The sequence below is a fragment of the Tupaia chinensis genome, unplaced genomic scaffold (genome assembly GCF_000334495.1).
Source record: "Tupaia chinensis unplaced genomic scaffold, TupChi_1.0 Scaffold144899_1, whole genome shotgun sequence".
Classification (NCBI taxonomy): domain Eukaryota; kingdom Metazoa; phylum Chordata; class Mammalia; order Scandentia; family Tupaiidae; genus Tupaia; species Tupaia belangeri.
This window is the reverse complement of record NW_006204759.1, coordinates 3,673,028-3,688,431: the sequence shown is the minus strand read 5'-3', so window position 1 is coordinate 3,688,431 and position 15,404 is coordinate 3,673,028. Positions and strand designations below refer to the sequence as shown.

Sequence of the window (15,404 nt, the reverse complement as noted above, 5' to 3'; positions counted from 1 at the left end):
CATACACATCTGTCTCTCTCTCATGGAAGAAATAAATAACTTTTTTAAGTGGTAGGTAATGACAAGTGTTAGTGAAGATGCAAAGAAACAGGAACTTGTTTTGATTGTTCATGAGAAGGTAAAATGATGTAGTCACTTTTAAGAAACCATTTGACAGTTCTTTAAATTGTTAAACAAAAGTTGTATAACACAGCAATTCCACTCATAGGTATATATTAACTGTCAAGAACTATGGAGCATGAGCAAAAAATTTTTGATATGTAAAGTAAATGTGGAAAAACGTAAAAATAAATAAATAAATGGAAAAAAATTAAAAATAAAAAAATCACTAAAAAAAGAGAAATGAAAACCTTGTAGAAAAAAATAAAAACATGAGTAGTGGGGCCAAGCAGGTGGCATGGTGGTTAAGGTGCTGGAATTCCCACATGGCTGGCCATGGTTCGAGTCCCAGACCTGGAGGCTTGCTTTCTCCCTCTCCCTCTCTCTCTCTGTCTTTCTCTGGCAAAACTCATGTGAAAAATAATATTAACAACAATAATAATAAATAAACAATGCTTTTAAAAAACATGAGTGGTATGTGTGTGTGCATGTGTATATGTGTTTGTGTATGAGTATGTACATGTATGTGTATTTCAAAATTTATGTTTTTATTTCCTTTCTTTTATTTGATAAAATTATATACAGGAATTAATCATAGGGAAATGATTACATACATTTGAAAAGACAGCTCTGTAAGAATATTCATCACAATGTTATGCATTATTGCAAAACAATTCTAGACAACCCAAATTCAAATATGGGAGAGGTTTGATAACAAAAATTACAGTTTATATGTTTAATAGCATACTGTGCTTCCATCAAACAGATAAAATAGGCTTTTAGTCTTTGTCATGTAAAGTATTGTATTGCATGATGCATAAGAAAAAGACAAAAAATGGATTGCAGAACAGCATGGCTCTACTGATATAAAATGTGCATATTATATATGCATACAATCTCTGGAAGAATAAATACAAACTTCTGAAGAGGAGTTAACTCTGAATAATGGGATTTTTGATGCAGTGAAGGAACATTTAGATTTTTTTTTTTTTAGATTTAAAAAAAGTTTATTTAGTTACTTAATAAGAGAGACAGGCTTAGTATGATAGGATCCTCATCTCCAAGTGCCATAGCTAGCTCAGCCACTCTTTAGGTGAGGCTGGGAACTGAACCTGGGCTTCCCAGGGGGTAGACATGGAGTAGACAGAGTGGTGGAAATAGGGTTGGTAATGCTCTTAACGGGTTTCCTGATGTTGTCTCCTCCATTTCTACAAACTGTTGGGATTTTAGGCCAGCAGGCACATGAGCCAAGCATATTTTTCAAGCTGCTAGGGCTAGATTTCAACTGTCATCAAGCATGTGAGATACAGCTCCCTTAATTACTAGTAATTACTAGGCAACAGTAATTTAAGGGAGCTGCCTAAATGATATTAAAGTATAACATACTTATTTTTTGGAAGGCAAAGGGAGCTATCCCAAAGAAAATGCAATGTGCTTGCTTTTTAAATAAACATTTTGGTCTTGGAAAATAAATAGAAAATAGGAAAGAAACAAATGCTCAGAAGGAAGCAACGTTGGCTGGCTCTGTAGCTGAATCCCACGTGGCCCACTGGGGTTCAAATCCCTGCCCTGTGGCAACATGCCAGGCATGTGTACATATGCTTGGGAAGGGATGGAAAATTGAAGGAGGATGGATTGCACTGTGACCAGGCCCCACTGAGGGAGCTTTCTCTCACTGTCTTTTTCTCTTGCTTGTAGGTGCACATGCATGCTCTAACATGAATTAAAGGTTCTCTTTTTTTCCTTTTCTTTTTTCTTTTTTATTTATTTATTTATTTTTTAATAAAGAAACACTGCCAAGACTGGGAACCGTTGCTGTAATAGATAAGATCCACTGGGCCTATGTTAAATGTTCATGGGGTAGACAATGTGGTGAAAGTGGGGTTGGTAATGCTCTTAACAGGTTTTCTGATGTAGCAGACCTGAGAAAAGTTCATTTACATCAATACGACTAGACATTGCTACATGTGAAGGACTGTGGAGAGGCAATCTTGTCCCAATTCCTTTAATGTCTAGGTGGAAACAATTCCAGCTGTGGTGAAGAACTTCCTAAGATGACAGAACAGTGGTTGAGTGACTATGTTGCACTAATAAACCATGACCCTGGTATTTGCCACAAGAATTTTTTCTTTATGGGATGCTCAAGTTCTTTAATTCTGAAATGTCTCGAGTCCAAAAACTATCAGGAAAGGGACATACTTTATCTATGCCCTTTACATAAAATTGGCAAGCAAGGCCCAAAATGCAGGGAGTCTGAGGATGTTGATGGCCCGATGGGTTGTGAAGGATGAGTTCTCTGCATGCACACACTCCCTCACTCCCATCTGTCAGACCTACTCTCTGACCTTCCCTCATCTCCTGGGCAGAGGATGCAGAAGAATACTCGGACTATGATACATCATTACATCTCAGAAAAACCGAGTCTAATGGTGAGGTCCAACAATAGCAACCAAAGTGCAGAAGGTGGTTATTTTATAGCCACAGACTGATGGGAAATTATTCTACATTATGAATTTTATTCTCATCTCCCACCTCTACTCACTTTTCATTTTCTCTTCATCTTTTTTTTTAAAACCTCATTGACATTCCTAAGGCATTTGTTGGATACCCTCAATTCCTCCCTCCTTCTCATCTCCTATTCTCTCATTGTGTCCTTTCCCTCACTTCTATCCTTTGTTCTTTCCCGTTTTACTCACCAGTATGTCCCACCCCTCCCTATAGCCTCACGTTTTACTTCATTGTTCCACTCCAATCCTGTCCTTCCTTCCACTTCCTTATCTTTTTTTTTTTTTTTTTTTTTTTGCAATCTCTTAGTAACGTTTGTAACAGGTTTTCTGACATTATCTCCTTCATTTATACAACCTGTTGGAATTTTAGGCCATCTTTCTAGTCCCATGACTCCAAGAAGAGATCATAGGGAAGCCAAGCTCCAGGGGCAGCCATGGGACAGTTTCAGGAATGACCCAGAGGGGAGTCATTCAGTAGCATTGCCAGGACAGGGTCAGTGGCCTTTCTAGGGAGGCTAGAGAGAAGATAAAAATTAGAAATAAATGGGCTCAAAGACTGGATAAAAAACCAAGATGAGTAAATGTTCCATGTTGGAGTTGTAGGAATGTCCTAACAGAATGTTCTCCAGTCTTCTAGTCTCTATCATAGAAGTAAGAAAGAGACATCACCAGAAATGGGATAATGAAAAAAAGAAGGACAGGAAAGGAGGGTGGGGGTGAAGGTGTGGTGTATCGTTGGTAAACACATTTAGGAAATGGTAAAGAATAGGAGTACAAATAACGAAGTATAATTAAAGATAAGTTTTAAAGTATGTGTACAACACATTTGCACACTTTAAAAAAATTTTGCCAAAGGGCACATGCACTCACCAGAGAGTGAGTGAGAGAGAGAGAGAGAAAGCTAGAAAGCACCCTCCCCTCATCATAAAAATCACACCAGAGAGAGAGAAAGCTAGAAAGCACCCTCCTCTCATCACAAAAATCACACTGAAAACTTCTTTCTTCCATTTCTCCTTCATCTCAGTGTTTTGAGGATCCTTACACTTGCACTTGGCATGTTTTTCATGCTGTCTGATCTGAGACTTTAACCATGGGGGATATAGCCACCTTATCCATCATGCCTTAAGTTAGCTCTGTGACCTTACATTAAATAATCAGATCACTCCAAGGAAGGAAGGAAAGAGAAAAAAATAAAGAAGAAAAAAGAATCCATTCCACCTAGGACTATATTTATGGATGATATGTATTTCTTGAGCAAGGAGGCTTGGGACAAAAAATGTAAGACTTCTGAAGAAAAGATTCTATTGGGTATTTTACATAGACTATTCTGAGGACCTGGTTACAATATCTGTGGGAGGATGGTGGCATTAAATAAGAGAAAGAGACATGTCAGGGGGTGGAGATGGAATGTACTTTTTTTGTCCCTAAGATATATCAAATATGCACTGATACAAAAGGGGTATTTTCCTCTTTGGACCCTTCCTGTCCCCTAAATATCCCATGAGATTCTTATGTGGTAGTGGAGAGAAGGAGTTGATGTTCTTGGAGGTAAAAAGCCAATAGGTGAATGAAATAATCCCTGACACCAGGACCACGGTTTAAAAAAATCAGTCCACTGGGAACCAGCAGTTAGCGTAATGGCTATGTCGCTGGACTCCCACGTAGTCGACCGCGGTTCGTGTCCTGGACCCGGTGGCTTAAAACTCACGCCGGGCGCGTGTGCGTGCGTGCCCAAGATCCCGAGAGGAGAATGGAGGAGAAGGGATTGCGGCGTGACCATCCCCCCTGGGGGGCGATTTCTCGCTTTCTGTCTCTATGTCTCTCTCTGTCTGTCTGGGCGAGCGCACGCGCCCTACAGTGAAAATCTCTCCAAAAAAAAAAAAAAAAAAATCAGTCCACTCTCTGATCTGGAAGGAATTTCACATCTCTACCACAAGGAAACTTTGTAATGGTCATTGTTACATCAGCTGTGATGAACTAAATGGCCTGTCTCTGTAGGACATAGCTGCCCAGGCGTGTAGGTTGCCAAGGTTAAACTCTACCCAGAAAGGGGGCTAAGCCAGAAACAAGGCAGCCACTGGCCCAGAAGGCTTGCTCAGCAGTGCCCAACTTCATATTCCCCATCTTTGTTGTTCTCCGTAGTACTTATTACCAATGGGAATGTGCTATATATGACACATATTTATTCTGTCTACTTTTATAGCCTGTGAGTTGCATGGGTGCAGAGACATTTGCTCATTTTGTTCTCCATTCAATGCATTAGAAGGGTGTCTGGAATATAGAAGCAATTAAATAAATATTTGGCAAATGAATAAACAGATTAAATCTATAGAGTTTTTTTTTTTTTTGTAGGTCAAACACATGATGCTAATCTTCATGCAGAAGAAGAAAGGAAAAATTATTAGAGTCCACTTATTTCTGGTTTCCGTCTTCATGGGAAATTTTCTTTAGACCCAAAAGGGCAGGAAGGGAGGAATCCTATCACTTCTCAGGTCAGTGACCACCTCCCTACAAGTATTCGCCACAGTGCACCCTGAACATCGGGGTTTCTGAGGCTGTAGATAAGTGGGTTCAGCATGGGGTTGATAACGGTATTGAAAATCCCAACCCCTTTATCCTTGTCTGAAGCTTCTTCTGAACCCAGACGCATGTAGTTGAAGATTCCTGTCCCATAGAAAAGGCAAACCACAGTGAGGTGGGAGCCACATGTGGAGAAGGCCTTCTTCCTGCCCTCAGCGGAGCGCATCCGGAGCACTGCAGCTGCCACATGGATGTAAGAGGTGACGATGAGAACCACTGGTGCTCCGACCATCATAAAGCCCATGGCAAAGAGTAGCAGCTCATTGAGTTGGGTGCTGGAGCAGGAGAGCTGGAAGAGCTGTGGGAGGTCACAGTAGAAGTGATTGACCTCTTTGGGACCACAGAAGTGAAGGGTAGCTAAGGCAATAGTGTGGGTCAGTGCATTGGTAAAGGAACAAGCCCAAGACACAGCCACCAAAATCCTCTGGACTGTCTGGCTCATGCGGGTGCTGTAGGTGAGGGGTCGGCAGATGGCCAGGAATCGGTCATAGGCCATGGCTGTCAACAGGAAGCAGTCTAGTCCTGCAAGAAGGTGGAAGAAGAAGAGCTGGGAGAGGCAGGCATCATGGGAAATTGCTTTCTTATGGAACAGGAGACGACCCAACATGGGAGGAACAGTGACCGTGATACACCCGATATCCACCACTGATAGATTCCCCAGGAAGAAGTACATGGGAGTGTGGAGCTTGGTGTCCCCTAAGATGGCTGCCAGAATGCAGAGATTGCCTCCAACTGTGACTAGGTAGGCCAAGAGGAAGAGGACAAAGACCAGAGACTGTAGATTTTCTGTTTTCACTAAGCCCAGTAGAATGAACTCAGCAACAGCTGTCCTGTTAGTCCCAACTTTGGACTCCATGAGTTCCTGTAAGGAAATGTCCTAGGAAAATATGTATTAAATATGTATTAGTTCATAAATTCAGTTACTCAAAGCCCCATAGTAAGTGTGTGGTTGTGTGGGTGAATATTTTCTAACTCCCAGGGCACATCACTCATAAACCTCTTGGTTGAAGTGTCCAATGTCACCATCACCTCCTTTCCCCATCTTTTGCTAGTGGAAAGAGTCAGAACACTTGGGAAATACACTATGATAAAATCACGCTTCTTCTTTGGATGTAGATTTAGATGGAATTTCTCCATTTTTCTTTGAGCGATCAAGCCAAGGCAGATTTCAAGAAAGAAAAAACTTAGTATTTACAGAAAAACTGGACAGTATTAGAAAACATAATCCAAGTTAAAAGCTTCTGGAAACAGTGATGGCAAGAATCAGAGAAGATACCCAACTGTACATGTCATAAAGACCTGCCCAGTACAAATCTCCAAGTGAGAGACCATCTGAATTATTAGGTCATTGGAGAAGTCACGGTGCATTTTTGCACACACAGAAAAAGAGAAAAATACATTATAACTTTTCCATTGATCCACTATAAATGCAAAATTCCTTGTTCCATAAATTCGTATGTTCTTGTTACTTAAACTCATATGCTGGGCTTTGAATTAACCTCAGTTTAGGAAAATATCCTTAAATAAAGCAGGCACATACTTAGAAAGTTAGATTGTACTAAGGATTTCAGATTTATATCAAATTTGTGATAAAAATATCTTCAGTATCTCTGTTGCCCATGAAATGAGCAAGGCTAGCTTTATTGACTGATGTCATGCTCTTATATATAGTAAATTGGAATCAGAGAATGAGAAGCAGCTGGAGTCTGGAAACAGAAGTGAACAAGTGACCAGCACATGAGCTGGGCCAGTAAACTCAGGGACAACTGTGGTTAAGGATATCCCAGAAATCAGAGCTGCTGTGACAGAATGACTTATCTGATTAGGGATATACCCTCTCCAAAGGTTATTAAATCCTTGTTCATAAAAGTGGGAAGTAAGTGCACAAGTTGGTGACACAGACTTATCTGGTTTTAGGTTGAATCTGAGAAGCAGAAGAAGCAGGACCAAATGGATATCACTCAGACAAGATGATCGTGTAGTCTTCAGTGAGACACAATTGTAAACGCAGGAAGACTACACTGTGGTTTCACAGGGGCATACCAACAAGGTTGAAGAAGTAAAGGGAAACGTACTTGCTAACAACCATGAATCAACTGTACGCAGTGCTTGCTCTTTAGAATTATGTAGAAATTTTAGGAAATGCTGATGCCCAGACTCCACCTCCAGGCTGATTAGCTTAGAATCTCTGACAATGAAACTCAGGCAGCAGGATTTTTCAAAGCACCCACCTGATCACTGTTGTCTTAGAACTCCACTGAACCAGTGCTTCCAAATACAAGGCCTTTCTTGCCACTCCCTCAGATTTAAGACACAGTCTTTTCTTAGCTTACTGTAATGATAATTCTGAAGGAAGAGAGAATAGTTTGAAAGGTGACACAAAAAAGTTAACAGAAATTTCAACTGTCTTACAAAGGTTGGGAGGTCAGTATCTCTACCATAATTTCTAGCCCTCATGTAGACTAGCTTCTAGTGATTACTAGAATCGCTTGGAGAGCTTTAAGAAGAGAATACTGTTGCTCAGACTTCTCATTCAGAACACTCATTAATTGGTTTATTGGTGGCACCTGGTTATGGGTCTTTCATTAAAGTCTTCCGAGAAGTTCTAGTGTCCAGCAACGGTAGAGAACTGATATATTTGCATCATAGGAGGTATGGTTAAAGCTTCTTGCTCCTCTGTTCCTCATTACTCTCTCTTAAAGGGCATGAAAGGCCACCAGCCCTTCCAGGTTATGGAAACCCCTCTCCACAAAGATCCCTCCATTCAAACTTGTAGTCAAGGCAATGACTGCAGACTGACCTACAGTTTTGAGCAGATAATACACACCTTACATGACCTTTTATTACATCAAGGGGATGTCTCCAATGTGAGGTTATCTCAATGACAAACCTCCCAAATGAGGTCTCCATTGTGTGGGTTCATTCCACTGAGAAACTGCAAAGGGGCCACCACAGGGATGAGAACTTGGATGCGGCGATCTTCAACATGTCCTTAAAATGCTGGTATTATGTTGGGACCAGCAGATGGCGGAACTACATACTTTACCGCAGTAGGAGTCCTGAACCTGGCGGCTTAAAACTCACTCCAGGTGCGTGTGAGTGTGTGCCCAAGATCCAGAGAGGAGAATGGAGAAGGGATTGTGGCACTGCTATCCCCCTTGGGGGGTGTTTTCTCTCTTTTCTGTTTCTTTCTTTCTGGTGAGCGCATATACCAAAAATCTCTCTCTCTTAAAAAAAATGCTAGTATTAAGTCACTTGCAAGAGGGTGGAAATTATTCTTAGGACTAATTATTACTGATAAAATTTTCAATTGGTAACCACTTTGTACATTGACCAATCAATGATCAGTGAATTTTTAAATATATGTTATAATAAAGAAGTAACTACTTGTTTTTCCTTCCGAGTTCATCTTAACACCAAGATTTGATTGCAGCCCTGTGATTTTACACCTCCTTCTTCATGCTGCGTTTGCTACGTGTAATAGCTTTCCTCCAGCTCCACATGCGTACGTATTTCCAAACTGGACTCAAATGCTGGCTGCTGATTAATTCTTTGTGAAAAACTTGCTCATCTAGATAGAATCTTCTCTGTCTCACTTTCTCATTCACTCTCCTAATCGCCTGGTGTACTATTTTTTGGAATTTCCTACTATTTACCATCTAGCTCAGTCAGTTCATGACAGAGCAAGTCTCCTCCTTTTCTACAAAGTGACTTGAGGATAAAATACAGATGTGCTTAGTTTTTCCAAGAAAAATTCTTATCAAAACTACGTTACAAAGGGTAAGTACTCAATACTTCTTAAACAAGGAAGGGCTGATTCAAATGTTCACAGGATTTTAGAGAAAGAGAGCATCTGTAAGAGCAGAGTTGTGATGGAAGACTTGACACATTAGAATTTGCGCTACACTTTTATGGGTTAGTATGATTAAAGGAAGGCACAGGAGTAAAGGCAGTGTGCAAGGCTATTGCAGGGAATACTGTTTTCCTTCCTGTTGTTAGGACAAGTATGATATAACAATCAATATGTGAACATGTTTCTTTTCACATAAGCTGACCCCCAAAATAAGGCCTTTTGGGAGGGCTATACCTTACAGACAAGAAAGTCATGGCCAGGGATAGAAGAATGACAAAATGGCTGCTGGCAAGCCTTACATGGTAGAGATGGAGCTTGCTTAAAGTCAGTAGGATTCCAGGATGACCTCTGATCACCTGAGACATTCTGAGTGTCTGACAGGATCATCGTAGAGCACACTGAGGAGTTCTCCTGCATTGTCACCCTCAATACCCTCCTTTCTGAGCTGTGACAGATCACTGCTCTGGAACTGCACCCCACACTCCTCCCAATGATAAAAAGGCTCTATAGTTCTTCTACTGTGGGCCCTGGGCAGTGAACTGGTCTCAGAAAATCCTCTCATACTTATTCCTACTCACCCCTAAAAGTATCATAGAACAAACTTCATCTAAGAGAGGGGGCATGGGCCAAGAGGGCCTCTAGGTTATAGCCCTTGATCTTTCCTTTCAGGACGTTCATTTCACCATGTATAAAGTCAGGTTTGAGCTGATGGCAACAGGAGTTCCTCCTTGTTTAGTAAGAGCAGAGGAAGGACATGTTAGAGTACTCACCCTGAAATGGGCATGGAAGTTACTGCAGTTTCTTCAGGGAAGGTGAATAGCAGTGTAGACTCTGTTATCTACCCAAAAGGTAGAGTTCTGTATAACAAATGAAGGAAAATAAGCTGTCTTCTTTGTAATAGGGCTATCTTCATTACAGTGCTACCCTCTAGGAGCCTCAAAATCTGGCTCTCCCAGGAGATAGAAGAAGGGTGGGGAGAAAAATACTGAAAAGGAAACAGATGGCAACAATATCTCACAGTTTCTGTTATCTAGACTCTCTCAAGAAATGCTTGCTATATAATCCTTGCTTCGTGGGCAGTAGCTAGGGCAAACGATAAAGCTCCACTTTTTGATGGTCACTGGGCCTAGAGGACTTGTACATTTCTTTATACTTTCCAGGAAATGCAGTTGGGGATTAGCTGTGGGTATCCTAAGAGAGGGAGTTTTCTTTTCCAGATGTCAACTCAGAGCATTTTAGCAAAGACTAGCCAATTTCTGAGCTTGTCTTGGACCCAGGGAGAGGGAGGAGGACCCAGAAGGGAGGTGAAAGGGAGAAGCTTTCTTCAAACCCAACATCCTAATGAATCCTGAGGAATATGTTGGTTTTTCTCTCAGGGCCTTGTTACTGGGGCCCACTGGGACTGTGTCTTGGGGATCTGATAATGGTTTTGGAAGGGGTGGTGCAAGAGCTATGGTGCAAGAAGGACTTGTAGGAAATTGTCAGCGAACAGATTTGGGAAGGCTGAGAAGCATGTCCTTCCACCTCCTATTCCCACTAATAATCACCCAACATCCTCTCTCCCAAGATAGTTCTCTCTCTTTTCATACAAGGGAAGTCTGAGGCAGAAGAAAAAGAATTATAGACAGGCCTGTTCTTCAAGGTGTAACTGGTTCGACTTTGGACAAGCTAGTGGACCCTTTTGGACCTCTGCTTTCTCATCTATGAAATGAGTAGATTCTCTACCACAGAACGTTGCTGTGAACATTAAATAAAATTCATTAATTTGCTTGTAGAGGTTGGAAACTGAAAGACATACATTGTATTTCTCTGCTCAATATATTGGGTTTTTGGAAAAGTCAGGATATATTTTTTCCATATTTTTCTATGCAAAAATGTGTCATGACTTTTCTGACAATCCAATATACCAAATGTCTGCTTTCTATGGCAAAAATGGAAAGATCTGAAGATACGATAGTAGAGAGGATAAGTATAGATACTAGAGATGATAAGAGGTGAGTAGATGGTAGAGGGTGAATAGGAGAGGCAATGTACAATGATGGAATCTAAATAAAAGCTGATAACATTTATGCAAGCTTCTTACATACATGGTGATGTTCTAAAAACTTTACAAGCCTGATGTCTGCAGTCTTCACAACAATTCCATGAAATGGATTGTGGGGGACACATTAGATGTTCCAACTCATACCTGCTTAGGCCAGTATCAAATTTCAGCCATGGTTGATGTGGACAGTTCTCTGAAACCTTCTGCTTATTGCAAGCTCACAAAGTGTAAGCCTCTTTCCAGGCTTCTCTGATACCATGTAAAAAAGGGAAAGATTACATTGTCTGAGTAGGGGCAGAGCTCATTAGTGAAAAAGACAACTTGACAATGAGGTGTGAAGACAACGGGCAAATGCCACCATTTGTTCTTCACACAGGTATTAGAGGCATTCTATGTGTTATTGTTAAATCCAGATGCTGCCATCCGCAGCGATGACATTGGTAATGAGCCCTCAGTGAGGGATGAATCTTCAGTCTGTTGTTATTCCCTTCACATGTCTTTAACCTCCCTGAGACCAGTTTCTGAATAAAAAAACTCAGTTCTGTTGTTGAGAGTACTTCCTGATTAACCACCTACATCTCACCCCCTCATAGATACATCTTGTGTCAGCATTGTAATTACTAGGACTTACTGGTGGTACAATAGATGAGGGGCAGTGGAAGGTGAACCATTGGGTTGTGTTAGCTCTAGCAGTGAATGTTATGGGATCCATGGTAATGAAATTGTGGAGTTTAAGAAAAGGCATGGCATTATATTTTTTTTTTTTTTCTGGAAGAAACAGAATGATAGACCCAGGTCAGCCATCAATTAAATCAGGAGCATGTTATAGAAAATTCCATGGCAATGTTTAAAGAGACATTAATCTGTAGCCATAAGGCATACGGTGTTGAAATCATGTCTAAGACTTCACTGTGAGAGTGGAATGGAGGATGAATGTGTAGTTGGAGTAGATATTGTGTACTAACTCCTGAGTCATGGTGGAGAAGAGGTGAGTCTAAGTCCTCAGATGAGGAAAGCTGGGTAGAAGAACATGGGAATTTTGAATCCTCAGTCCTCTGCACTGGTGTGTGAGGTCAGAGGTATCCCTTCTCCTTTGTCCTTCTTTTGCATAAAGACCATAAGGACACCTTATATCGTGCCCGTTTCACAAGATAATTTTTGTTCTCCTCAAGAACTTCTTTCACATTCCTCAGCATCTTCAAAGCAATTAGAATCAAGTTGCAACCTCATCTGAAAAGTAAATCTATGAAATGATAAGAAATAATTTATTGACTACAAAAAAACTCCCTAGCTGACTGTGGTAGACTGAATAATGACCCCAAAGTTAACCCAATCACTAAATCCTCTTTATATAATAAAAGGGACTTTGTAGTGGAAGATCTTGAGATGGAGATACTACCTTGATTATCTAGGTGGAGCCTAACTGTCTTCAAAAGAATCTTCACAAGAAAGAGGTAAAGGGATATTTGTCTCCAGAAGAGGAGAAGGTAATGAGGAAAGCAGAGACTGGAGTGACCTGGCCATGAATAAAGGCATGCCAGAGCCACTGGGAACTGGAGGAGACAAGGAATTGACTCCCTCATGGAGCCTTCAGAAAGACTCAGTCTTGATGACACCTTGAAAATTGGTAATTCTATAGGTCACATTTCTGGCTTTCAGCATCCAGAACAGGATAGAATAAATGATTGTTATTTGAAGGCATTAAATTTGTGGCAATTTTAAAATTTTCTTTATTTATTTACATTTTCCAACAAACATTTACTTTACATATCAACAAATTATCATTCATACTCCATAGTTCTAGACAGTTAATAAACAACTTTCAAAATTTCCAAAAACAAAAAAATTGTTTAAAAAAATTTTATTTATTTTACATACTTGCACTAAACATCACCACAGCATACAAAATGCGATTTTCCAGCCAGAATACACGGTAAAGTGGCTTAATCATACATGTTATCATCAACAAATAATTTTCCATTTCTTGTTTCTTGTGTGTGTGTATGTATATATGTGTATGTATATGTACATATACACATATATGTATGTATATATACATATATTTCTCACACGCACACATCACTCTCTGCCAGTTCCCATCCTCCTCTCACCCTGTCTCTGGTATCTGCAGTTGATTTCCATTCCTTTATTCTTTCCCACATTGTATTGATTCACAAAGTATCTTAATTAATCTAAATACTTTCAATAGTAAGTTCAGCTGATATATACCTATCTGTGAACAAAAGTTGACTTTGGGCTTGAAACTCTGTGGATAGAATGAATATACTCTAAAATAGCACCAAGCTAGGACTATATAGCTTACTGTGGTCACTAAATAGGTACTTTTAAAAATAATTTAAAAAATTATTATCATAATCGTGGTTATATTACATTGAATAACATATAATTTTACAGTGTATTACATTTCTTTTTCCAGAAGGAATACCATTCATATCAGCCAATACAAAGACATTAAAATCCCTATCATCATCCAATAGCTTTTCTTTTTTTTCCATATTATTATTATTATTCCAATTATTTTTTAAAAATATTTAATCACTATTTATCATTTTGTTTGTAAAAAGACTTTACCCAACATGAAATACTTCTCAGACCTGTCCAGTTGAAAATACTATATACATTATCATCAACAGTTAATAAACCGTATCTAAATCCCACTAACGTCATGCCTCTCTATTTGTTCTCTTGCTATCCTTCTCCATACTCCTCTCTTTTTAGCTCAATCAGTTTACATTCCCACCAACAATGTAGGAGAGTTCCCTTTTCACCACATCCCCGCCAACACTTATCACCTTTTATATTTTTAATCTTTGACATTCTGACAGGGGTTAGGTGGTATCTCATTGTGGTTTTAATCTGCATCTCCCTCATGATGAGAGATGTTGAGCATTTCCTCATATGCTTTTTTGGCTGTTCGTATGTCTTCCTTAGAGAGATTTTTGTTCAGCTCATTTTCACATCTTTTAATAGGGTTAATAATTTTTTTTTTTTCGTGTAAGACGCCTGAGTTCCCTGTGTATTCTGGTTATCAGTTCCTTGTCTGAAGCATTTTTTACAAAAATATTCTTTCATTCTGAGTGTTGTCAATTCACACTTGTTACTGTGTCCTTTTCTGTGCAGAAATTTCTTAGTCTGATAAAGTCCCACTTGTCTATTTTAGGGATTATTACCTGTGTTTTGGGAGTCGTATTTAAAAATTCTTTGCCTACTCCAAAGTCTCCCAGAGTTTCCCTAGAATTTTCCACCCCTAGTTTTATTGTTTGAGGTCTTAGGTTCAGATCTTTGATTCATTTTGAGTTGACGTTCGTTAATGGTGAAAGATGGGAGTTCAATTTCATCTTTCTGCAGGTGGATACCCAGTTTTTCCAGCACCATTTACTGAAGAGGTTTTCCTTTTCCCAGTGGATTTACTGGTATCCTTTGTTAAAAATCAGTTGACTATAAGCTTTGGGATTTATTTCTGGGGTCTCTGTTCTATTCCATTGGTCCACACGTCTGTTTTTGTGCCAGTACCATGCTGTTTTGATGATCACAGCTTTATAGTATATCTTGGGATCAGGGAATGATATACCTCTCACTCCACTCATCTTTCGCAGGATTGCTTTGGCAATACGAGGTCTTTTATGATTCCAGACAAATTCTATGATTGTCTTTTCTAGATCTGTGAAGAATATCTCTGTATTTTGACTGAAATTGCATTAAATAGGTAGATTAGTTTGGGTAGAATTGCCATTTTGATTATGTTAATTCTTCCAATCCAGGAACATGGGATGTCCTTCCACTTTTTTATAAAGGTCTTTGACTTTCTTAGTTAGGTTTATCCCTAGGTATCTTATACATTTTGTGGCTACAGTGAAAGGGATTCCTTTCTTCAGCTCTACTTTGTTCAACTTGTTCATGTATAGAAATGCTATAAGTTTTTGGATGTTGATTTTGTATCCTGCCACTTCACTGTATTCACTTATTACTTCGAGACGTTTTTTCGTGGTGACCTTTGGGTCTTCTAAGTGTACCATCATGTCATCTGTGAATAAAGATATTTTCAACTCTTCTTTGCCTATTTGAATGCCTTTTATATTGTTCGCTTTTCTGATTGCATTAGCTAAGACTTCCAGTACTATATTAAAGAGCAATAGAGAAAGTGGGTAGCCTTGCCTAGTACCTGTTTTCAGAGGAAAAGCTTTTAGCTTTTCCCAATTCAGTATAATGTTTGCAGTAGGTTTTTCATAGATGGCTTTTATTGTGTTGAGAAATGACCCTTCTATACCAATCTTACTGAGGGTCTTAATCATAAAAGGAT

General features: G+C 39.6%; 1 protein-coding gene across 1 annotated transcript; it reads right to left on the bottom strand.

Annotated features, from left to right (window-relative positions):
- Window positions 1-5,094: 5,094 nt before the first annotated feature.
- On the bottom strand, window positions 5,095-6,054 carry LOC102499465 (olfactory receptor 3A2). The gene has a single exon (XM_014583831.1). It carries the CDS (start codon window positions 6,040-6,042, stop codon window positions 5,095-5,097), a length of 948 nt encoding a protein of 315 aa, XP_014439317.1. The 5' UTR covers window positions 6,043-6,054.
- Window positions 6,055-15,404: the final 9,350 nt, after the last annotated feature.

Excerpts from the sequence above, each read along its gene's own strand:
- LOC102499465 (XM_014583831.1), bottom strand. The coding sequence starts at position 6,042 with ATGGAGTCCAAAGTTGGGACTAACAGGACAGCTGTTGCTGAGTTCATT.